Genomic DNA, 19,853 nt, shown 5'->3' on the forward strand with positions numbered 1-19,853 from the left:
TCAAAAACATTCATGAAATTTGTATTTGTATTGGTGAAATGCTAAAAATTCCTAAATCTTGAGGGTGTTGCCTCAATTTTGGCCACTAGTGTACATAAAGCGTGTAGTTCTTATAACTCCTCAATTTTCTTCCTATTTCTTGCGAGCTTACCACATGTATATTAGTAAAAAGTAGGTGATGGAATCCGAACTGTGGGAGATGTATAGAAATCACAAGAGCACTTTTAGCAGGCACAAAGTAGGGATTTATTTCTTGTCGGGTGTGGTAGCCCTAGATCTCAAAGACTTGGGCTACATTCACACATGTCCTAGTGCTACCTTTTTTTTTTCTTTATTCTCTCGTACAGCACACCGACCCATAGTTTCAGTGAACCATACACACACACGGTTTTAAAAACCGATTCACGTCTCCGATCCTTGAGACTCTGAGCACCTCCTTTTTTCATCTAGTTTATAGATCCATTAAAGTTTATAGGGATTGGTATGAAACAGGTTTCACACAGAAGACTTTGTACTTCAGTTTTCCTTCAGTGTTTAATCCGTTTTTAACTGTGAATGGAGACAAAAGTTCGGACCGTCTACTCCTGCTTCAGTGGGAAATAAAAGAGAAATAATGGACGCAACTAAGAGGAAGATATTGCTTCTTGTGATTGTAGCCTTATGCCAATCATGTTCATACTTTTTATTTTTCTGTAGATATTCTGAAAACCTTTACCCAGGATGGAGTTTGTTTAACAGAGTCGGGGCTGTCACAGTTACAGAGCCTAACAATCACTGTACCGCGAAGGAGGCGTTCAAAGCCAAAGCTGAAATTAAAGATCATCAACCAGAACAGTGTGGCCGTCCTTCAGACGCCGCCAGACCCGCAGTCCGAGCATTCACGCGATGGGGAGATGGATGATAGTAGAGGTGATGTATTATCACTCATAATGAGCTGTAGTAATCGGCAGATTATAGTGTACCGATAGAGGACCTGTCACCAGGTCATAGTTTTGGCTCATACTTTATTCTCACTGTTGAGTATTCTGTTGTTTTTTTTTTGTTTTAAATCGCTATTCGGTCCCACAGATATGGGTACTTTTTATTTAGTGCTAATTTTTATATTTACCAAGGGGGCGTTGCACACAGCATGGGAGCATGTCTTTAGCCTGTTCTGCATTATTACCCCGTCACCCACACCCCTTTGGTAAAGATATAATAAAACAACTTCTCTCTAGAACTGTATTGTGTTTTTTTTTTTGTTTTTTTATATAAAGTAAATATTCAGAAGCTTTGGGAGTAAAATAAGAGCAAAAAACTGAACATTCTTGACTTGATGGCAGGTTCTCTTTGAGGATGGATTCACATATATCTTGCTTGGGTCAAGCTCGGATTTTCTTTAGCCTGATTCAACTCAACGGATCACAATTGATGGCAAAACTGATAATAAAATGCATCAGTCACCATCAGACTTTTTCACCAGTTACCCCCTGGTGCTGGTCGAGCTTTGGTTCACAACGTTCGCAACGATGCGCCAGCCAGGTGGGAACGATCTGATTGCCAACGATGGGAACATATTTCCTACATCGCTTTCAAGCTCTGTATACATAAATTTATAGCTGATGCAGGAATGTCCTGAAAATGGGCCTCGTCAAGCGCTGCGGTCAGTGGAGATGACGGAGGAACTCGCATGGAAAATAAAGGGATTTCAGACCACCTCTCCACTTACCGCAGGAGGCATCGGGCTCCATGTTCTCAAGATAAATGTACAACTGCATTTATTATACATTTTCCTATGAGTACACTAGATGGGAATATCCCTTAAAATACCAGATGGAAATGATGATGCAGCACCATATATACGTGCAAAACTGCTAATTATGAAGAAAAATGATAGTGCACATATTATATTTTTTTTAGGATTTATTACATGGTAGATTCTGCTTCTAAATAGTAGCTAGGACCGTCCGGCTGTGGTCCCTGCTGCATATATATTTGCACTGGGAAGTGGTGCATCCTTTCAAAGGAACTTTATAGTACAGCGGCGCACAATAATAGGTTTTGTATATACATTGAATATTAGATTCTGCTTCCAAATATCTCATATCTAGGAAATAGAGCATCCTGCTCTGCTATCCAGTAGCCTGCCCACTCTAGAATTACATTACATTTTAACCCCTTCCAGACTTGGCAATTTTCTATTTTTGAAAAAATAGTGACGCTGCCTCATATAACTGAAGTCTTTAGTACAAGGGTTAAGTGATGTCTGCTTTACCTAGGGTTGTATAATTGTTTGCAAGCCTTTTTTATTTTATTTTTTTTTTTTTCATGTTGGTATTACACAAAAAAAACAAAAAAACAATTACAAGCCGAACAATGACTAGATTAAAGCAGAGAAATAAAAAAAAATAATTGAACGCACAGCAGAATAATCTTCTGTCTTATAACGATCAAGCATTTTGTATTATAGGTTATGCAAATTCTCAAATGCGTAAAATATATAGATCACCCAAGTTAGTTAGCAGAGATTCAGCCCTTTTATTGCATCCATCTGGGAATTGGCGATGTTTCCGGTGCAGGCGGATGTATAGACAGATCATCATAGACTCACAGACCCTGCTCTACTGCATAACGCCCATTTCACATGGCAGGAATATTGCCACATTTCCGCATCCATATTCTAGCTACCACCGGATACCTTTGTCACCATTGAAGATTATTTCTGCAGTCTGTTTAGATCACACCATCAATAGCTTTAAACGTCACCTGTTGCCCCCAACCTCCCCATACAGGTATTCGTGGTCTGGCTGAGCTTACATGTGTTAATTACCGAAATTGAATAACCCTCTAATAGACACCCTAGCAGCGGCTTATTCTACCCTCCTGATCCGTGCCCACCTCCCCACTTTGTGCGGACATATTACACATTATCTGTCCAGTAATGACAGAGAATTATCCACATATTCTGAAGCTTATTGAACCTTGTTTATATGTGTTTAGATTCTTAATAATCTGATGACCCAATTTGTGTTGCAGAGGGTGACTTAATGGACTGTGATGTAAAATCTGACTCCAGCCCAGAGCGGGAAGCAATCGATGATGACTCAAAAAGTGCCGAAATAATGGACGGGATGAAGAAAAGGAAGCGAAAGCCATACAGACCAGGTACAGGCTTATTGTTGTGGCTGTGAAAAAGTTTCTCATTTCTTAATTTTTGGAATAAATGTACAAAAATATATATACCACTGTCACACCTTTTGTTCTTGATGCATTACTTGAATATGGCTTATGAAAATAGCCAAGGTTTGCTGAGCGCATTGTGTGTGTACAAATGGGTTTACACTCGAGTGGGACAAAAAGATCCATGGGACCGTTGATCAGGGGACCGCTGCCCTGCTGCTGCATCCCCATCACATCCTCTGATTTAGTGGGCCTGATTTGATGGTGTGTGTCACACTACAAAGGTGATGTGGAGACAGGCCGGCTAATCCTAAGAGGTGCCGGGAACGCTACGTTCTGCTTCAGCATCATGATGAACTCTGTAAGAAGGCAAGCCAGTGAGGGCAATGTTCTACTGAGAAAGCTTGTGTCCTGGCAGTTATGGGCCTATTGCTTTAACACATGTCACATACTTAAAATTTGTTCACCCTTACATGTCACTAGCATTCCCTAATGATAGTTTCTTATATCAGGATAATGACCCTTTAAACACTGTAAAAAAAAAAAAAAAGGTTGATTTAGCTGAAAATATTCCCAATCTCATCTGTGAGGATGTACTAAAAACAAAAATTTACATGTTGGTCGCCCCTCGCTATAGAAAGGATCTGACACTTAGATGTGGAGGTTGTGAGGAGCTCAAGTCTTTGATGGGTCATGGATGTTTTGGTGTCATGAAGGGACCTTAGCAATATTAGATAAGGGGTTTAAAGAGAACCTGTCACCAGATTTCTACCCCATCTGAGAGCAGCATAGTGTAGGAGCAGAGCCCCTGATTCCAGCTATGCTTTCTCTGCTGCTGGTCTATCAGTTCTCTGAATGCTAAGCTCTATATAACCCGCCCACACCACTGATTCTGTGTACACTGGCAGCTTTCTGCCTATGCACAGTCAGTGGTGGGGTTATACAAAGCTCATGAATATGGAGGAATACTTGTCAGCAGGTTAACTAGTGATGATCTCCTTCTGCTAAAACTTTTTATTAAACTACAGCAATTACCGGAGTAAGTGACAAATCACTGGCATTGGGATGACTGTCCCAGATTCCCTTTGTGTTGTCTCTAATGGGTAAACCTGGGTCGCTCGAGTTATTAGGAAATCTCCCTTATGAGATTAAAAAAAAAAAAACATTACTTCTAGTAATGTCAGCAATCTTTTTGTCTGTTTCGGTGGTGCTTTTTCTAAAAGAAAAGTCTTTTTTATTAATTTTGTATAACCCTCTATATTACTTTCTGTAGGGCTTTGATGAGACTCGTAGATATAAAACTGCACGTCATATCGCACTTTTATATCCCTGTCTCCAAAATAATCCCTAAGTAATCGCCCGTGTGGTCAGTGTAGTAATAATCCCGGCGTGTGTGAGATCGGCTGTTGTATGCAATATCTGACACACAGTAATAATCATTATCATCTTAGGTATTGGGGGATTCATGGTGCGACAAAGAAGCCGAACAGGGCAGGGAAAATCAAAGAGGTCTTTATCTAGAAAGGATTCTTCTGGCTCTGTGTCTGAACTCCTGACTGGTAAAGAAGAAGGTATTTGTCACAAGTAGCACATTTTAGTTTCTGGACAATCTTTTTAGTTTCTGTTCACACCAGTCTTATATTTATAGTTTTCTCCTGCTGTAGTTTTGTATAGTCATGTGATCTTTGTAAATGCCATACACTCCTTCAAGATTGGAATCAAGGATTTTGAAAATAAGGAAAAAATAAATAAATCCTCTAAATTACTTTCCTAATTGTGGTTTGTTTCCTCTAAGCTTGGAACGAACCTCTGCCAGGAATGCCTGTAGATGAATGCATGCCTGGCTCTGATACCACCGAGAAAATAAAGAAACGCTACCGGAAAAAGAAAAACAAATTGGAAGAAATTTTTCCTGCATATCTACAGGTATTTTTCTGTACTTAGTGGTGTACGCAGAAATAATCTATTTCAATCACATCTGCCAAAACTTGTGACCCATTCTAACAGAGCAGTCGATGGCTGAGTTCATCAACGATGCTGCCTGGTTCTCCATGACATAAGCAGAATTTTTGAGTACGGCCGATTGGGAACATAAAAGTGGAAAATATTTGCTTTGAATATATGGTAAAATCTGCATGAGCTGTATGTAGATTTCTTCTATGCTTCGCAAAGGGTAATTGCTGCTCTTAAAATCTGCAACATCATTGACTTGCTGCAGATCTAAAATCTGCACAGTAGGTCAATTTCTGTGCAGTTCAGAATTGCTGCAATTTAATCCACCCTGCCAGAAAATCTGCAGCATATCCTGCCTGTGTATATGCAATCTAAGGCTTCATATTTATAAGATGGATTTTGCCCCAAAACCGGTGCACAAATTGTGCTGCAGATTTCACTCTTTTTTTCTTCTTCTTGTAAGCGTGAAATCATCAAAAGGTCCTCATGAATAGTTAACATCCTGGGGATTTTAAAATCCACACAGCAAGCCTTTGCTGATTTCAGATGAGATGTGAAAAATACTGAAGTAAAAAAATGGCTACTTTATTGCCTAACCATTGAGCTCCGAGGCTCAGTGGTTAGCACTGTGGCTTTGCAGCGCTGGGGTCCTGGGTTCAAATCTCACCAAGAACAGCATCTGAAAGAAGTTTGTATGTTCTCCCCGTGTCTGTGTGGATTTCCTCCGGGTAATAATTTTTTATTACATGTGCGTGTACCCCATTTAGCTCTACAGGGAGTCAACATACTGCAATTAACTACAACTTACAGATTTTGCTGGGGATTGCATATAAAAATCTGCAAAACACCGAAGGGCAAATTTATCAAATTTTGTATGGCAGAACCACTGTGTTGTCTGTTTCGGGGGCTGGGCTGATTTCTGCTTTCCCTGCTCTGTTTTCTCTCGTTTTCAATGCATACTGACAGTGCGCTCTCTTGCCACCTCGTCACTTCTTATTGGAGCCAGCAAGGGAGTACAATGTCACTGTGCATTCGACGGAATAATGCGCAGGGAGCCCATACACCTGAATTGAGAACCAGCGCGTACTCCATAGAGCAGGGACTAGCCCAGGCCTGAAAACGGATATCACTAATGATTCTTTCTGTGTGGGGACAGCAGCTGCGGCAGTGACCACAGCCCCTGCCCCCTGATGACATCCAGTTTGAGTATCCCAGCATGCATTGGGGTTTCTTGAACCGAAACATCATAAAGCAGAATAGAGAAGGAGCAGTAGAGACTTTTTATTTTAAGTACATTAGAAAAGAGATTTTATTATTATATTAAATAGATAGACATGTAGGATTAAAATCAATGTTGGTTTTGGACCACCCCTTTAAGGTGACCTGCAGTGTGGCCGTCAGGGCTGTGGAGTTTGAGTCTGTGTCCATTTTGGTGGAGTTGGTATAAAATGGACCGACTCCTAAAATATATAATAAATTGGGCACAGTGGTTCAATGCCGTTTGTGGGGAATATGTTTTCATAAGAATTTGGGAAAGTTATGACATGTCCTATAAATGTCTGTCCTGTTCCTGATCTAAGGGTGTAGACTTTTAGCTGAGATGAATCTGTGCTACAGTGAATGTATCACTTAAACATGAGCCGTGTATGAGGGAGTCTGAGGTTTGGCTTACCGACTCCACAGCCCTGGTGGCTGTGATGCAACTAGCACATGATCTAGGAGAGTAACCAGTGTTCACAGCCGTGCTGGTTACATTAATCCTTTCACCTTTCTTTGTTGCTTGTAAGCACCATTGTTGGACTCTCCTATTTATAAAGGGTGCGCGTTGTCATATTCCTTCAGCTTTTGAAAGATTATGAAACTCTTCTCACTGTGTAATTTATTTTTCTTTATTTCACACAGGAGGCTTTTTTTGGGAGAAATCTTTTGGATACCAGTAGGCAAAACAAATTCTACATTGAAAACTCTTCTGAGGAGGCCGCCACTATCCTATACAGAGCAAATCTAAACTCAACTTTTCTGGATCCTTCCTCAGACCCCCTGCTCAGTTCAGCAGCAACACCTTCCAAAAATACACATGGTAAGTGAAGCAATTACCTGAAGTCTTTGGCCCCGATTCATCAAAGCAATGAAATTGCTTTAAAATGTCTCAAAAGTTTTGCGCATTGCAGGGTTGAGCATCAATTTAGCGACTTTTGGCAGAGCTGGGGCTGGACAGGGGTCTGACACCATAGATCATCTACCTCCCAACAAGCTGTGGGCATACCTTATGACAGAAATGTCACTCCAGTCGCTGTCTGGGGTAAGATTTGTGGCGAGGCACATGCCGTATTTCAGATGTGCCGGATTTATTAAAACACATGCGCTTCTTAATGAATCAGGAGCGTCTGACTACATCATGCCCCCTCATCAAGACCCATCTTGATTACTCTGGTATTGATGAATCAGGGCTTTGTGTTTTATAAAAAGCCGTAAAGTGCTGCATAGCTAAAATAAACTTGTGGTGTTTCTCATGTATGACATGAGCAAAACGGACAAGTGGCAATGCATTAAAGCAGTGTCTTGGTTAATGAGGGCCTGTCACCAGGCTAAAAGTGGCCGGTTTTTGCTCTTTTATTCTTGCATCTCCCCTGAGGATTCCGTTTTTTGTTTTTTTAAATCCACCATACGGTTCCAGAGAAATGTAGATTTTATTTCGTGCTAATTGTATTAGTCTTTATGAAGAGGGTGAGGCTCATGGTATTCTTTGGGGGCACGTCTTTAAACCTGTTCTGCCCCCTTGGTAAAGGCCGTATCTCTGGAACCGTACAACTGATTTAGAAAAAATAAATAACATACTAAGGAGCCCAGCAAGAATAAAATCAGGGCTGTGGAGTCGGTAAGCCAAACCTCCCACTCCTCAATTTCCATGACACCGACTCCACGACTCCGACTCCCTCATACATGGCTCATGTTTAAGTGGGTAAATTTACTGTAGCACAGATTCATCTCAAAAGTCTAGCCCCTTAGATCAGGAATAGGACAGAGATTTATAGGACATTTCATAACTTTCCCAAATTCTTATGAAAAATATTCCCCACAAACTGCATTGAACTACTGTGCCCAATTTATTATATATTTTCGGAGTCGGTCCATTTTATTCCGACTCCACCAAAATGGGCTCCGACTCCACAGCTCTGAATAAATTAAAACCAAAAACTGGCCATTTGTATAGTGAAATTAATGCAAATTGAGTGAAAAAAAATCTGATTCAAGTCAATATTTGGCGTGACGCCTCCCAGCCAATTTGCCTTCAAAATAGAAACAATTTTCTGAACTGCAGACCCAAACTTAAAAGGACCCTCCACCATAATCACTTGTCTGCGGACCCTCATTATTGTACCGCTCTCCAGTCCTTCAGCAAACAAACTGCCTTTTGTTACAGCCAGATATTTCATATTTTGACTCCAGAGCACCTGCTGTGATTTTTCTATACCCCAATTCCTATATTTTTGTGCATAGTTGAGTCGCTTTGGTAGTGTTTCCATGTTGAATGTATGGTTTTTTGTCGGGACTTGTTCTTTGGAGACCACATGTGGAATGACCTCTCCGAAACAATAAATGGACGTAGCTAGGTGGTACCACTGGTTCCAGTCAATTCTGAGCTGATAGCACTGCCAGTCATCTTGCAATTTTAAGGGAAGTTATCACAATGTGTCTTTCATCTGCTGCACTAAGTTTCCTTGGCCGAACACGTCATGTACAGTGCTCAAAGTTGCTCATTTCTTGGTGTCCTCAGTGATGTGAGGTATCTACTTATTAATCATGTAAAATCATCAGGGAAGCATGTGATTGGCTCCAAATTTATTCTGCAGTGGAATAACACAAACATACTGCAATGTCTTTTAAGGGGTTTGTCTGATCTAAAATGAAAGTCTGCAGTCAGTCTGTGAAGGCTACGAGGATTCACTGCTTTCTGAGCTGGGTGCGGCGGTGATGTATGCGATATGCAGAAGCCGTCTAGTAGGCAGGACCTCGCAACATACAACTGTCTGTCTTGGATTATGTGAAGAGCGATAAAAATCTGTACACGCCTACATCCATAGATGATCTGTGGTTGGTTCTCCAAGATGTCTGGAACAAGTTTCCTGCCGAGTTCCTTCAAAAAACATAACTGGTCTCAGTTTGATAATTGATATGTCTTCAGGTTGTCTGCAGTACAGTTTAGATGGGCAGGTTTCTCTTGTAATATAATTTTATTTTTCTTTTTTAGGTGGGTCTCAAGATCCTTTAGCTGAACTGTCTGAGGTGTTGAATACAGAAGATGATATTTTTGGAATACTTTCAGATGATCTTGCAAAGTCTGCGAGTCAGACTGGTATGTCTTCAAAAGGTTTTACTCCTGCCACGTAGTCGGCTACATATATTATAATATTAGAAGCTTCCATAGACACATTTTACTACAAGAGCACTCCCATGTGGATGTTTCCTTTGATTTGACTCCTCTGGATCAGCTTGCCGCCGCTTGTGCTGGTTTCTTTTATGTTTTCATTTCAAACCACATATTGATTTTTTTTCAGCATGCTGCTTGACACGTTCACTTCCACTCCTTTTCTTTGTTATAATCATCCATTTTATCTGGTTTGGGTCTTGTAGGTCTTGATTTATGCACTTTCCAGGTCGAGAATTCATCCTCTCCTTTTGGTAAGAAAACCATAAAAAATCCAGTAGTGCAGTGGGTCATAACCCTCCCTTACCTGCTAGGGTTCTGCATGCAACACGCTTTCTTGTTTGTTTTTTAAACCATCTTATTATCTATCATTTATTAATCTGTGTAAAACATTGTGCTTGTACGCTGTTCTTTAAAGGGGTGATACTTGCCTACTGGCACTCTCCTGCATGTTACACCTCCATGGTCTGTGCCGACACGGGACGTGGTGATGTCACCGCTCCACCAGCTGCTAGAGCAATGTGGCCTGTGATTGGTTGCAGTGGTCTGACATGCTCTTCTGCTGTCTGTGCCCGTGTAGACCAGGGTGCAACCCAAACCCAATCCTGGTGAATGCTGGTAGATTAGTATTACTGGATTTATAGTTTAATTTTTTTTCAAATTCAGCCCTTTTGGGCAAGGTATTTTTTCCGGGCCACCTTTTTAAGATGAGTATAATTTGATTAAGACAACCATAAGGCAAAAGCCCCCTAAAAAATACCTTTTAATAGTAAATTCTAAAAAGGACTGTAGGCAATCCATAGACAAACAACAAAGATACTCATAATATTAGGACATCAAAGATAAGGTAATACACCAAAAAAGGTGGGAATACAGATTAATTCTGTCCCTAATTTTTTTCCCTTCCTAGCAGCGGAGGTTGATACACTAATTTGTACTTCGTGGCGCCCCCGCTCAACATCTGTGTCCCTAATGTCCCTACAAAAACCCTTACTTAAACCAAAACTACAATGGTGAAAAGGGGTAAGAAAATAAGTGAACGTATAGATAAAGAAGCCGATAAGCCTTATTCCCCAGTTATAGATGGTCAAATACATATAGTAGGATATATATCAGTGCTCCTAAATTTAGGAGCACAATCTATTCCCTGCCACAGCCAGATCCATCAATTTATAGCCAGAACAGTTAATCAGTTTGTAGACTTGTACTTAGCATTGGCTGTCTAGCTAAATATGGTACCACATGTACAAGACCTCACATCTATAACCATGTCAAAACTAAATTTTCTGACAAAGACATGGCAGTCAAACATAGATATTCATTAGTAAGTAAAAAATGACACTCATCGATAATCCCTGGTCCCTTACAGACAGTTAGAGATAAGTCACAAATAAATATTCATAAATGGAAAGTAACACTTATCGTTAGTAGTCCCTAGTCCCAACGCGTTTCCTCCAGGGTTCATCAGGGGACCTGGGGAGGACATCAATCCCTCTCCCCCGATTGCCAGTCAATTCTGCATGTATAAGAATTTGACCGTATATCCTCCTTATATCATAGAAACATGACCCCCCACAGATGTTATTAATTAACATAGCACATGTCTTGCTGCCATAGTATACATATCCGGCGTCTACAACTGGATACAGGTCCATGTAACGCACAGATCCGGAAGTGACAATACACTAATGACACCCACCGGAAGTGACGTTGCCAGAATGCATACAGACCGGTGGAACGCACGCACTCGGAAGGGACGATGCCCGGTGGATCTTTTGGATGGAATCAATGGCCCCTGGGGGCATTAATGAACAGTTGAGCTTCTCGAGCTTCGTCTGAATCCATAATGTGATATTAAGGGCCAAATTAGATCCAGCCTTTTATGGTACTGGTCTATGGACCACCATGCATATATGCCCATTGTGGCAAACTGTATATTTGTTTTTTCTTGGGGACTTTTTAATCCCTATTCTAAACTGCTTTGAATGCTCCGTGAATGACAAATGACACTGAATTATGTGGATAACACTTTAGTTATACTATGATCGGATACTCAATTCCCCCTTACTATCTTCATTACCTCCTTGATACACAGAGGCTATATTCATTTGCTCTTAATAATTGTCGAACTTTTTTAGCATATAGCATGTATTGTGTGATGCATCCTGATGTGGGATGGACTTCTTGGGTTGATGTGAACATTAACTGGCTATCACGATAATTATCAGCAACTGTGTGTGCATGGGTGTCAATTCTGCTCTTTAGCTGTGTGCAGCGTTATTTTGGTGACGTCATTTCCGGTTGGCATCATTAGTGCATCGTCACATCCGGGTGCATGCGTTCCACCGGTCTGTATGCATTCCGGCAACGTCACTTCCGGTGGGTGTCATTAGTGTATTGTCACTTCCGGATCCGTGCGTTCCACGTGCAGTTCACGGACCTGTATCCAGTTGTAGACGCCGGATATGTATACTATGGCAGCAAGACATGTGCTATGTTAATTAATAACATCTGTGGGGGTCATGTTTCTTTGATATAAGGCGGGTATACGGTCAAATTCTTATACATGCAGCACTGACTGGCAATCTGGGGAGAGGGATTGATGTCCTCCCCAGGTCCCCTGATGAACCCTGGTGGAAACTAGGGGGAAACGCTTTGGGACTAGGGACTACTAACGATAAGTGTTACTTTCTATTTATGAATGAATATTTATTTGTGACTGTTATCTCTAACTGTCTGTAAGGGACCAGGGATTATCGATAATGAGTGTCATTTTTTACTTACTAATGAATATCTATGTTTGACTGCCATGTTTCTGTCAGAAAATGTAGTTTTGACATTGTTATAGATGTGAGGTCTTGTACATGTGGTACCATATTTAGCTAGACAGCCAATGCTAAGTACAAGTATGTTAAGTATGTGTCTACAAACTGATTAACTGTTCTGGCTATAAATTGATGGATCTGGCTGTGGCAGGGAATAGATTGTGCTCCTAAATTTAGGAGCACTGATATATATCCTACTATATGTATTTGACCATCTATAACTGGGGAATAAGACTTATCGGCTTCTTTATCTATACGTTCACTTCTTTTCTTACCCCTTTTCACCATTGTAGTTTTGGTTTATTTAAGTAAGGGTTTTTGTAGGGACATTAGGGACACCGACGTTGAGCGGGGGCGCCACGAAGTACAAATTAGGGTGCCAACCTCCGCTGCTAGGAAGGGAAAAAAATTAGGGACAGAATTAATCTGTATTCCCACCTTTTTTGGTGTATTACCTTATCTTTGATGTCCTAATATTATGAGTATCTTTGTTGTTTGTCTATGGATTGCCTACAGTCCTTTTTAGAATTTACTATTAAAAGGTATTTTTAGGGTGCTTTTGCCTTATGGTTGTCTGTCTATTTGGCCCCTTTTTTGATATTTTGTCTAGGTGTCTAATATAATTTGATTAATGCTGTTTATTCTAAAAGTTTATATTCTTAAATGTATTTTTGTACGTACATTTAGCACCAATATCTTTAGTTGATGCATTCCATAGCATTGTACAGATAATTACACACTCGGGTCTAATGTGGATTCTAACATTTTGGTGAAAGCACTCTGCTCCCCTTTAACTCCTTCACACAATATCACGTCCATGTATGTGATTATAGGGGTGTCCGCAGTACGTGAGCGTGTGTGTAAAGGCCCTATAATACTTATTAAACTCGTACTATTTATTTGGAAATTATGGAGAAATCCAGCCTTGAAGTTTTAAGTGAATTTTAATTTAAAGTGCAGGGAGCAGAAATTGTACTTCCAACACTCCTGCCTCTCTCCCATTTTCCTCACTCGTCGCCGACCTCTGTCATTCAGGACACTCTTCTATCACCTGCCTCCTCCACCTGACATTATGCGCAAGCGTCGTCATTGCCCGGGGCCATCTCTGCAGAAGGGGTGGCACATGTACAGCTCGATAGTCCGGCTCTCGCGACGTCATCAGTAGATTACAACACATTCACCGCCCCCCTCTGATCAGACCATGCCGGGCAAGGACCTCACGGGCACAGAATCTCGAGCAGGTGTGGCACTTCATTGAGAGACCAGGGGGAGGCAGGAGAGTTGGCAGTCCAGTGTTTGCCCCCCTGTTCTTGCCATTAAAACTTTAAGGCTAGATTTCCCTACAATTTCTTAATGAAGAACTGCATACAATGTATGGATTTAATAGCATTAAAGGGCCTTTACACACATGCCTTTAGTTAAAGGTCCTATGTCCTGATGACTGGTTCCCTTTAAGCCTATAAATACAATGCATTGCTTATATCGCATCTGTCCTGAGGTACGTCCTCCTTTTTTTTTTTTTTTTTTATGTTATAATCCAGAGCTGCATTCACAGTTTTATTGGTGCCGTTTAGCTGAGGTCCTGTAGTGCATTGGAGCCCTATCATTACTATAGACATATATGCTTATTTATACATATTACGTGTGTGTGTGTGTGTGTGTGTGTGTGTGTGTATAATGGGGATGAATAGCCAGAGAATAGTGGGATTTTATGTTTGACACTGGCAGAATTATAAATGCAGCTCTGGACAGTTACATTGGCTAATTAGGCCATTTACAGTACAATGTATTTACTCCATTGCTCAGCTGCTTGTGTTAAAATATTTCAATGTGTAAACTGGTGTTCATTTCCTTTTTAGTGGGGCTTGACATCGGTACTATATCAGATGATTCATCATCACTGTCTCACACCAATGTCCACCAGAGCTCCCGAGCTTTAAGTGAGGACCAGTTGGATGGGATTCTCAGCCCAGAGCTGGACAAAATGGTTACAGATGGTAAAAGCATTTATTTTCCATTCTTGAATTGAATGTTTCATCTATCTATAAGTGTGGGAAAGGGTATTGTATAGTCACACTTGTACACAAATCTAGAACCAATATTTGGCAAAGTTCTCTCTATGCCAGAACTTTATGTATGGCAACATATTTCAGATTCACTGCAAACAAGATCACCAATTCTTTGCTCAATTATTTGGCGCACCATTGTGTAGTAACATTTGCATTGTTTATTCACCTGTAATGCAAAGTTCATTCTCAGGAACAGTAGGCATTACACACTAGTACTGCACTCTATTTCTGCTTTGTCACTTCTCATCAGAGCTGTTGAGGGAGCGCACTGTCACTGTGCATTAAAAAGAATATTGCACATTAACAAGGCAGCCCATATTGAGCATTCGTCAGAATTGACAACCGACAATGCCGTTACTGTAACACTCGGCAGGATTTAATGCAAGTGAATTTGCATCATAAAATCCACTTCATAAAGAAATTTAAATTTGTTTTTTTTTTTTGTATCAAAAGTTTCAAAGTGATCTTCTTGTTTTGGAAAACCCTCCTCCCCTGTCGGCAGTCTGTTTTAAATAACTCTGCATTTACCGCTCCAGATTTCACTTCAGTTTTTACGCTGTGGAAGTACCATGGGGGGGGGGTAAGCCACCTGAGAACATTGACCCTAACGTAATAATAACCAAAGAAAGCTATAGTATTTCATCTTTTTATTTTTTTTCCTCCTTTAGGTGCTATTTTGGAAAAATTATCTAAAATTCCAGGTAATTATGACCATCTTCGGTGTACACTTGATCGTGGCTCCAAGAAATTTTTATCAAAATATTTCTTTTAAAAAAATTAAAAAGATGTTTGGTTCCTACTCTTTTTGTTGGGTTTGCAGAACTTGAAGGAAAAGATGTTGAAGATTTATTTACTGCTGTGCTGAGTCCTGTAGCCACCCATCCGCCATCTTTGCCACAACCGCCACCACCTTCAGCTCATCCTCATCCTCCACATACACAGCTCTTGCCTTTGCACAACCAGGGTAAGTTTCAGTCCTGGTTATAGCCTCTCATCTGTAAGACCAGGTGAAGGTGTTTGCTGAATCTGCTTTCACACCAACTTTTTAAGCAACTAAAATTATGTCTTTACTCCGAGGCAGTTCAGGACACTTCTTACTCAGTAGTAAAATTGTAACGGCACTGACATCATCACTTCCGCTAAGATACTTTATACCTCCTAAATTGTGCACTTTTGTCCATTTATACATGTACAGGTTCTTGTTTATTTATAGGCACAATAGGCTTGTGTCTATAGGCGACCATTAAGAAGGAAAAAATTACACATAAAATACAGTAAGTCTGTATGCATATTAGCTCTGTCAGATAGTAAGAAAAAAACCATCAAGACGCCATACTCAGCTGGTCTCCGTGAGAAGAGCCAGTTGCCCAAGCTTCATCAAGGTTGTCAAAGCCAGCTCTACACGGATAAGGGGCAAGTAGCCCAAAAGCTGAGCATATACATAACATGTTGGACGAACTTTCAGTCATCAAATGACTGTCTCCCCCATCTTGCCTTTACACATTTATTTCCCATGGGGAGAGAGGAAAAAGCCACTGCCAGACACCTCCGACAGCAGCTTATCCTGACAACAAAGGATTGACCCTTGAAATTCCCACAGTCTGATCCTTCTCTTCCGCAGCGCAATCTGTCGGAGGACCCGTATGTTGTAAGGGCAAATAAACATTGTAACGCAACATATCGGGGAGAGCTGTGGCCATCATATGGTTAAAGTCTAATCCAATATTGCACATACATTTTCCTAAATTTACATTTTTTAAATGTTGAATAATTAAATAGAAAATGATCCTAAAAGGACTCGAGCCTTTCAGTTCTGGAACAGGTCAGAGAGTTGTTTCTTGCATGCGGCGATCACTGGTATCACCTGGCATAGGCAACAGCGCCATAAAAGATGTGCTCCATTGATATTTCCATTTGTGTTTGATTTGTCAGCCATGTCAGTTGTAAATTTTAACTTTTAATTCACTGATCATAAAAAAGTTTCTTGTTTTGTAGAAAGAATGGCAAATTTTTTATCAAAATTTCTACTTTATCTCTATATGCCAACTGGGACTGGTGGTCCCTCGATTTGTGCAGTTGATAGGGGTCTGGATAGTTTTGAAAAACTTATTTTGGGTTCATGCAGATGTCCGTGAAACTCAGTCCGAGCTCAACATCCTCATAGGCATATGTGGAGGTGGGGAGGCTCGCAGATAGTCCGTGCATTGCAGTCTATGCTTGGACTGAGTTTCCCTTATTTTGCACAGGTGCGTTAATTTCACTAAGTTCGAGGTCAAACAGCTGTTAAAAAAATAAATAAATAAATTTAGCCAGTCATGTCCGCAACTCCGTGTGCCCATCCACGACCTGCTATCACATGCAGTACTTTGGTACGTAAAACAGATCAGATTAGTGCATGTTTGGATTGTGTGCACAGATAGCAGAGAGACTGAAAAATACAGCATTTAATTTTTTTCCCCAAAATTTTACTTCAGACCCCAAAATTTTTTATTTTCACAAGGGTTACAAGAGAAAATGGATCATAAAATTTGTTGTGCAATGTATCCTAAGAATGCAGATACCTCATATGTGGGGGAAAAGCACCATTTGGGCGCATAGCAGGGCTCCGAAGGGAAGGAGCACTGTTTGACTTTTTGAACGCAAAATTGGCTGGAATCGAGAGCATGTCACGTTTGGAAAGCCCCTGATGTGCCTAAACAGTGGAAACCCATTACAAGTGACCCCATTTTGTAGACTACACCCCTTAAGGACTTTTATCCAGGGGTATAGTGAGCATTTTGAACACACAGGAACAACACAGAATTTGGTAACATTGGGTCGTCATATTGAAAAAGTTCATTTTTTTTCACATATCTTGTTTTAGCTCCAAATTTCTCACTTTTGCTAGAAGTAACACTGAAAAGTGGATGCCACAATTTGTTACCCACTTTCTTACGAGCTCGACGATACCCCACATGTAGTCAAAAAGTTCTGTTTGGACAAACTGCAGGGCTCGGAGCAGAAGGAGCAAAGCAGGGTTTATGCCTGCTCTGCGCTGAATGTTCTGCGGACCATTTGTATTTTTTATATGCCTGCCTAACAAAAAAAGCCTCAACCTAATCTAATACTACTAGACCTAAACCTAATCTAATACTACACACTAGTATTTTTTTTATATATATATATATATATATAGATAGATAGAATTTTTTTTTTTTTTTTAAACTGTAACCCTAAGTAATTCTAAACCTAAGTAACCCTAGTTGCAAAGTATGAAAAAAAAAAAATCATAAAAAAAAAATAAAAAATAATAATAATAATTTGACAAGGGGGATGACACAGAAAGGGGGGGAAGTGAGCAATGAGGTTTAGAAGATTTACAGAAACTATTATTGAGGGCTTTTGATTACTGTGATAGACCCTATCACAGTAATCAAAAGCCATCAGCCAATGAGACCCCATTTCTCTCCTCTCTGATATGTTAGATCATATCAGAGGAGAGAGAAATTAATTTTAAATCACTTTTTCTTTTTTTTTATTGTGTGTTCACCGTTATTTGGTGAATAACTGTGATCACGTGACAGGAGACCGTAAAAACCGGCCCTGATCATGTTCTCCGGGGTCTCGGCTACCCCCAATTTTCTGACGCTGGGGGAAGCTACACGGTTATTTCTCAGCGCCGTTAAACCCTTAACGACAACCGTGCAAAGGTATATATCGGCGGTTGTTAAGGGGTAAAATAATATAGCTCTGGATAACACCTTTTAAAACCTGGGCGTTTTGGGGTCTTTTTTTTAAAAAGACTTTTTGCAGCTTAGTACAGCCTAATTCAGTGTCTGAACGGAAGTGCTTTATATGTAGTCATTCCATGTATAGGCATTTCTACTTTTTTTGGGGAGGGGGAGGGCGGGTGCCAGTCTTGTGTTTACAGCCTTTTAGGGCCAGGTTTACAAAAGCATATATCACCGTCTGTATACTGCCCGCTATGCCCCGACTATCCGTGCGTCTCCCGACTCAAACTCACAGCCTCCTACACCCATACGAGTCTCTTAAGTTTGGGGCAGGCGAACCGTGGCTAGACTGGACATTGTGACCTTGCCTACAGGACAAATTCTAGTAGTCTTTTCCCCATGTCGTTTATTTAGTACAGTCATGGCCAAAAGTATTGAGAATGAGACAAATAGTAATTTACTCTGTCGCCTCATTGGGGGACACAGGACCTTGGGTGTTATGCTGCTGTCCACTAGGAGGCGACACTATGCTTATCTGAAAAAGATTAAGCGTGGCTCCTCCTCTGCAGTATACACCCCCGGACGGCATCAGCCTACTCTAGTTTTTGCTTAGTGTCACAAGGAGGCACACCTCAGACCTTCACTCGTCCCTCGCTTCAGCACGGGATTACAGATGAAGAAAAGAGGGTCTCTTAAGAGACCCCCGGCATGGTTCCTTCCTCTGCCCCCTACTACGGGGTGCACAGTTGAAGTTGAGATGGCGTAGCCACCATGCTGCTCCTTCTCCGTCCCCTCGGGTCAGGCTCGAAGTTGAGAACCCCCCTCCTTCCCCAATTCCCTCGGTCTTGGTCCGAAGTTGAGGCGAGGACAAAGCCCCCTGACAGGTGACAGCGGCACCCTCCCTAATTCCCCCTGGGGGTATTAGGTTGAGACACCATCAGGTAGGGCCTGGACGGCAGCATCTGCAGCTCTCACCAGCCAGCACACTGCAGCTGAGAACCAGCAGCAATACAGGAACCCCAGTCTGTCTGTGGGACCCTGTAGGAGCTGGGGGGAGTGCAGGCAGCCATGGCACACACAGGCGCAGGCCTTCACAGGCCCTACACCTGCGGCAGCTTTTCATCTTAAGCGCCTAAGGGGGACTCTTTTCAGAGACCCCCTTCCACTTATGTCCCCACCGCCATTCTGCCTTTCAATCCGGGTTGGTCCGGTTTTAATCCGCCCCCCCGGACTACCGCGCTGGCCTGGAGCCCTTTTGGGCATAGAAAATAAATTTACACCGCGGCTTCGGCCTAGCCAAAGCCTCCGCCCCCCGGATGACGATTTTTACTCACTGCGGTGTCACACAGGGGGCGGATCTAGGCTGCAGGATGCGCATCTCCATAGCAACTGCCGCCCTTGCAGCGTTCCGCCCCCCCCTTCTCCTTCATCTCTGCAAACAGGAGAAGAGCCACGGCGGCCATCATAAGCTGCAGGACGCATACAGGCCAGCCAAGTCTCCGGGGAGGCACAGGACCAGGCTCTTTCAGCGCTGTTCACAGGGGCACATTGGTGGGGTAAGTTCACAGTCTGAGTTACCTCAGCTGTGAATTTTATTACTCTGTATCCTCCTCTGCACAGTTAGCCCCCTGCATAGCCACTCCAGGTGCACTATGCCGGGCTCAACATCTAAGAAAACCAGGCAGGACTGCTTTTACGCTTTCTGTAC

At 41.6% G+C, this 19,853-nt stretch overlaps 1 protein-coding gene across 8 annotated transcripts in view; it reads left to right on the plus strand.

Moving 5' to 3' along the window:
• KMT2C (lysine methyltransferase 2C) overlaps positions 1 to 19,853 on the plus strand; it is a 205,969-nt gene that overhangs the window by 125,805 nt on the left and 60,311 nt on the right. For 6 of the 8 annotated variants that reach the window (XM_073677706.1, XM_073677708.1, XM_073677707.1 and 3 more), the window contains 10 exons: positions 697 to 909; positions 3,016 to 3,144; positions 4,611 to 4,730; positions 4,955 to 5,085; positions 7,015 to 7,192; positions 9,365 to 9,469; positions 9,748 to 9,795; positions 14,226 to 14,363; positions 15,104 to 15,136; positions 15,256 to 15,399. In XM_073677706.1, the coding sequence (XP_073533807.1) occupies positions 697 to 909; positions 3,016 to 3,144; positions 4,611 to 4,730; positions 4,955 to 5,085; positions 7,015 to 7,192; positions 9,365 to 9,469; positions 9,748 to 9,795; positions 14,226 to 14,363; positions 15,104 to 15,136; positions 15,256 to 15,399 (1,239 nt within the window). The remainder of the gene's footprint in view (positions 1 to 696; positions 910 to 3,015; positions 3,145 to 4,610; positions 4,731 to 4,954; positions 5,086 to 7,014; positions 7,193 to 9,364; positions 9,470 to 9,747; positions 9,796 to 14,225; positions 14,364 to 15,103; positions 15,137 to 15,255; positions 15,400 to 19,853) is intronic. The other 2 variants (XM_073677713.1, XM_073677709.1) reach the window with 2 other exon arrangements.

Source organism: Phyllobates terribilis, unplaced genomic scaffold, assembly GCF_046119375.1.
Source record: "Phyllobates terribilis strain yellow unplaced genomic scaffold, ASM4611937v1 Scaffold_4__5_contigs__length_816908805, whole genome shotgun sequence".
Lineage (NCBI taxonomy): Eukaryota > Metazoa > Chordata > Amphibia > Anura > Dendrobatidae > Phyllobates > Phyllobates terribilis.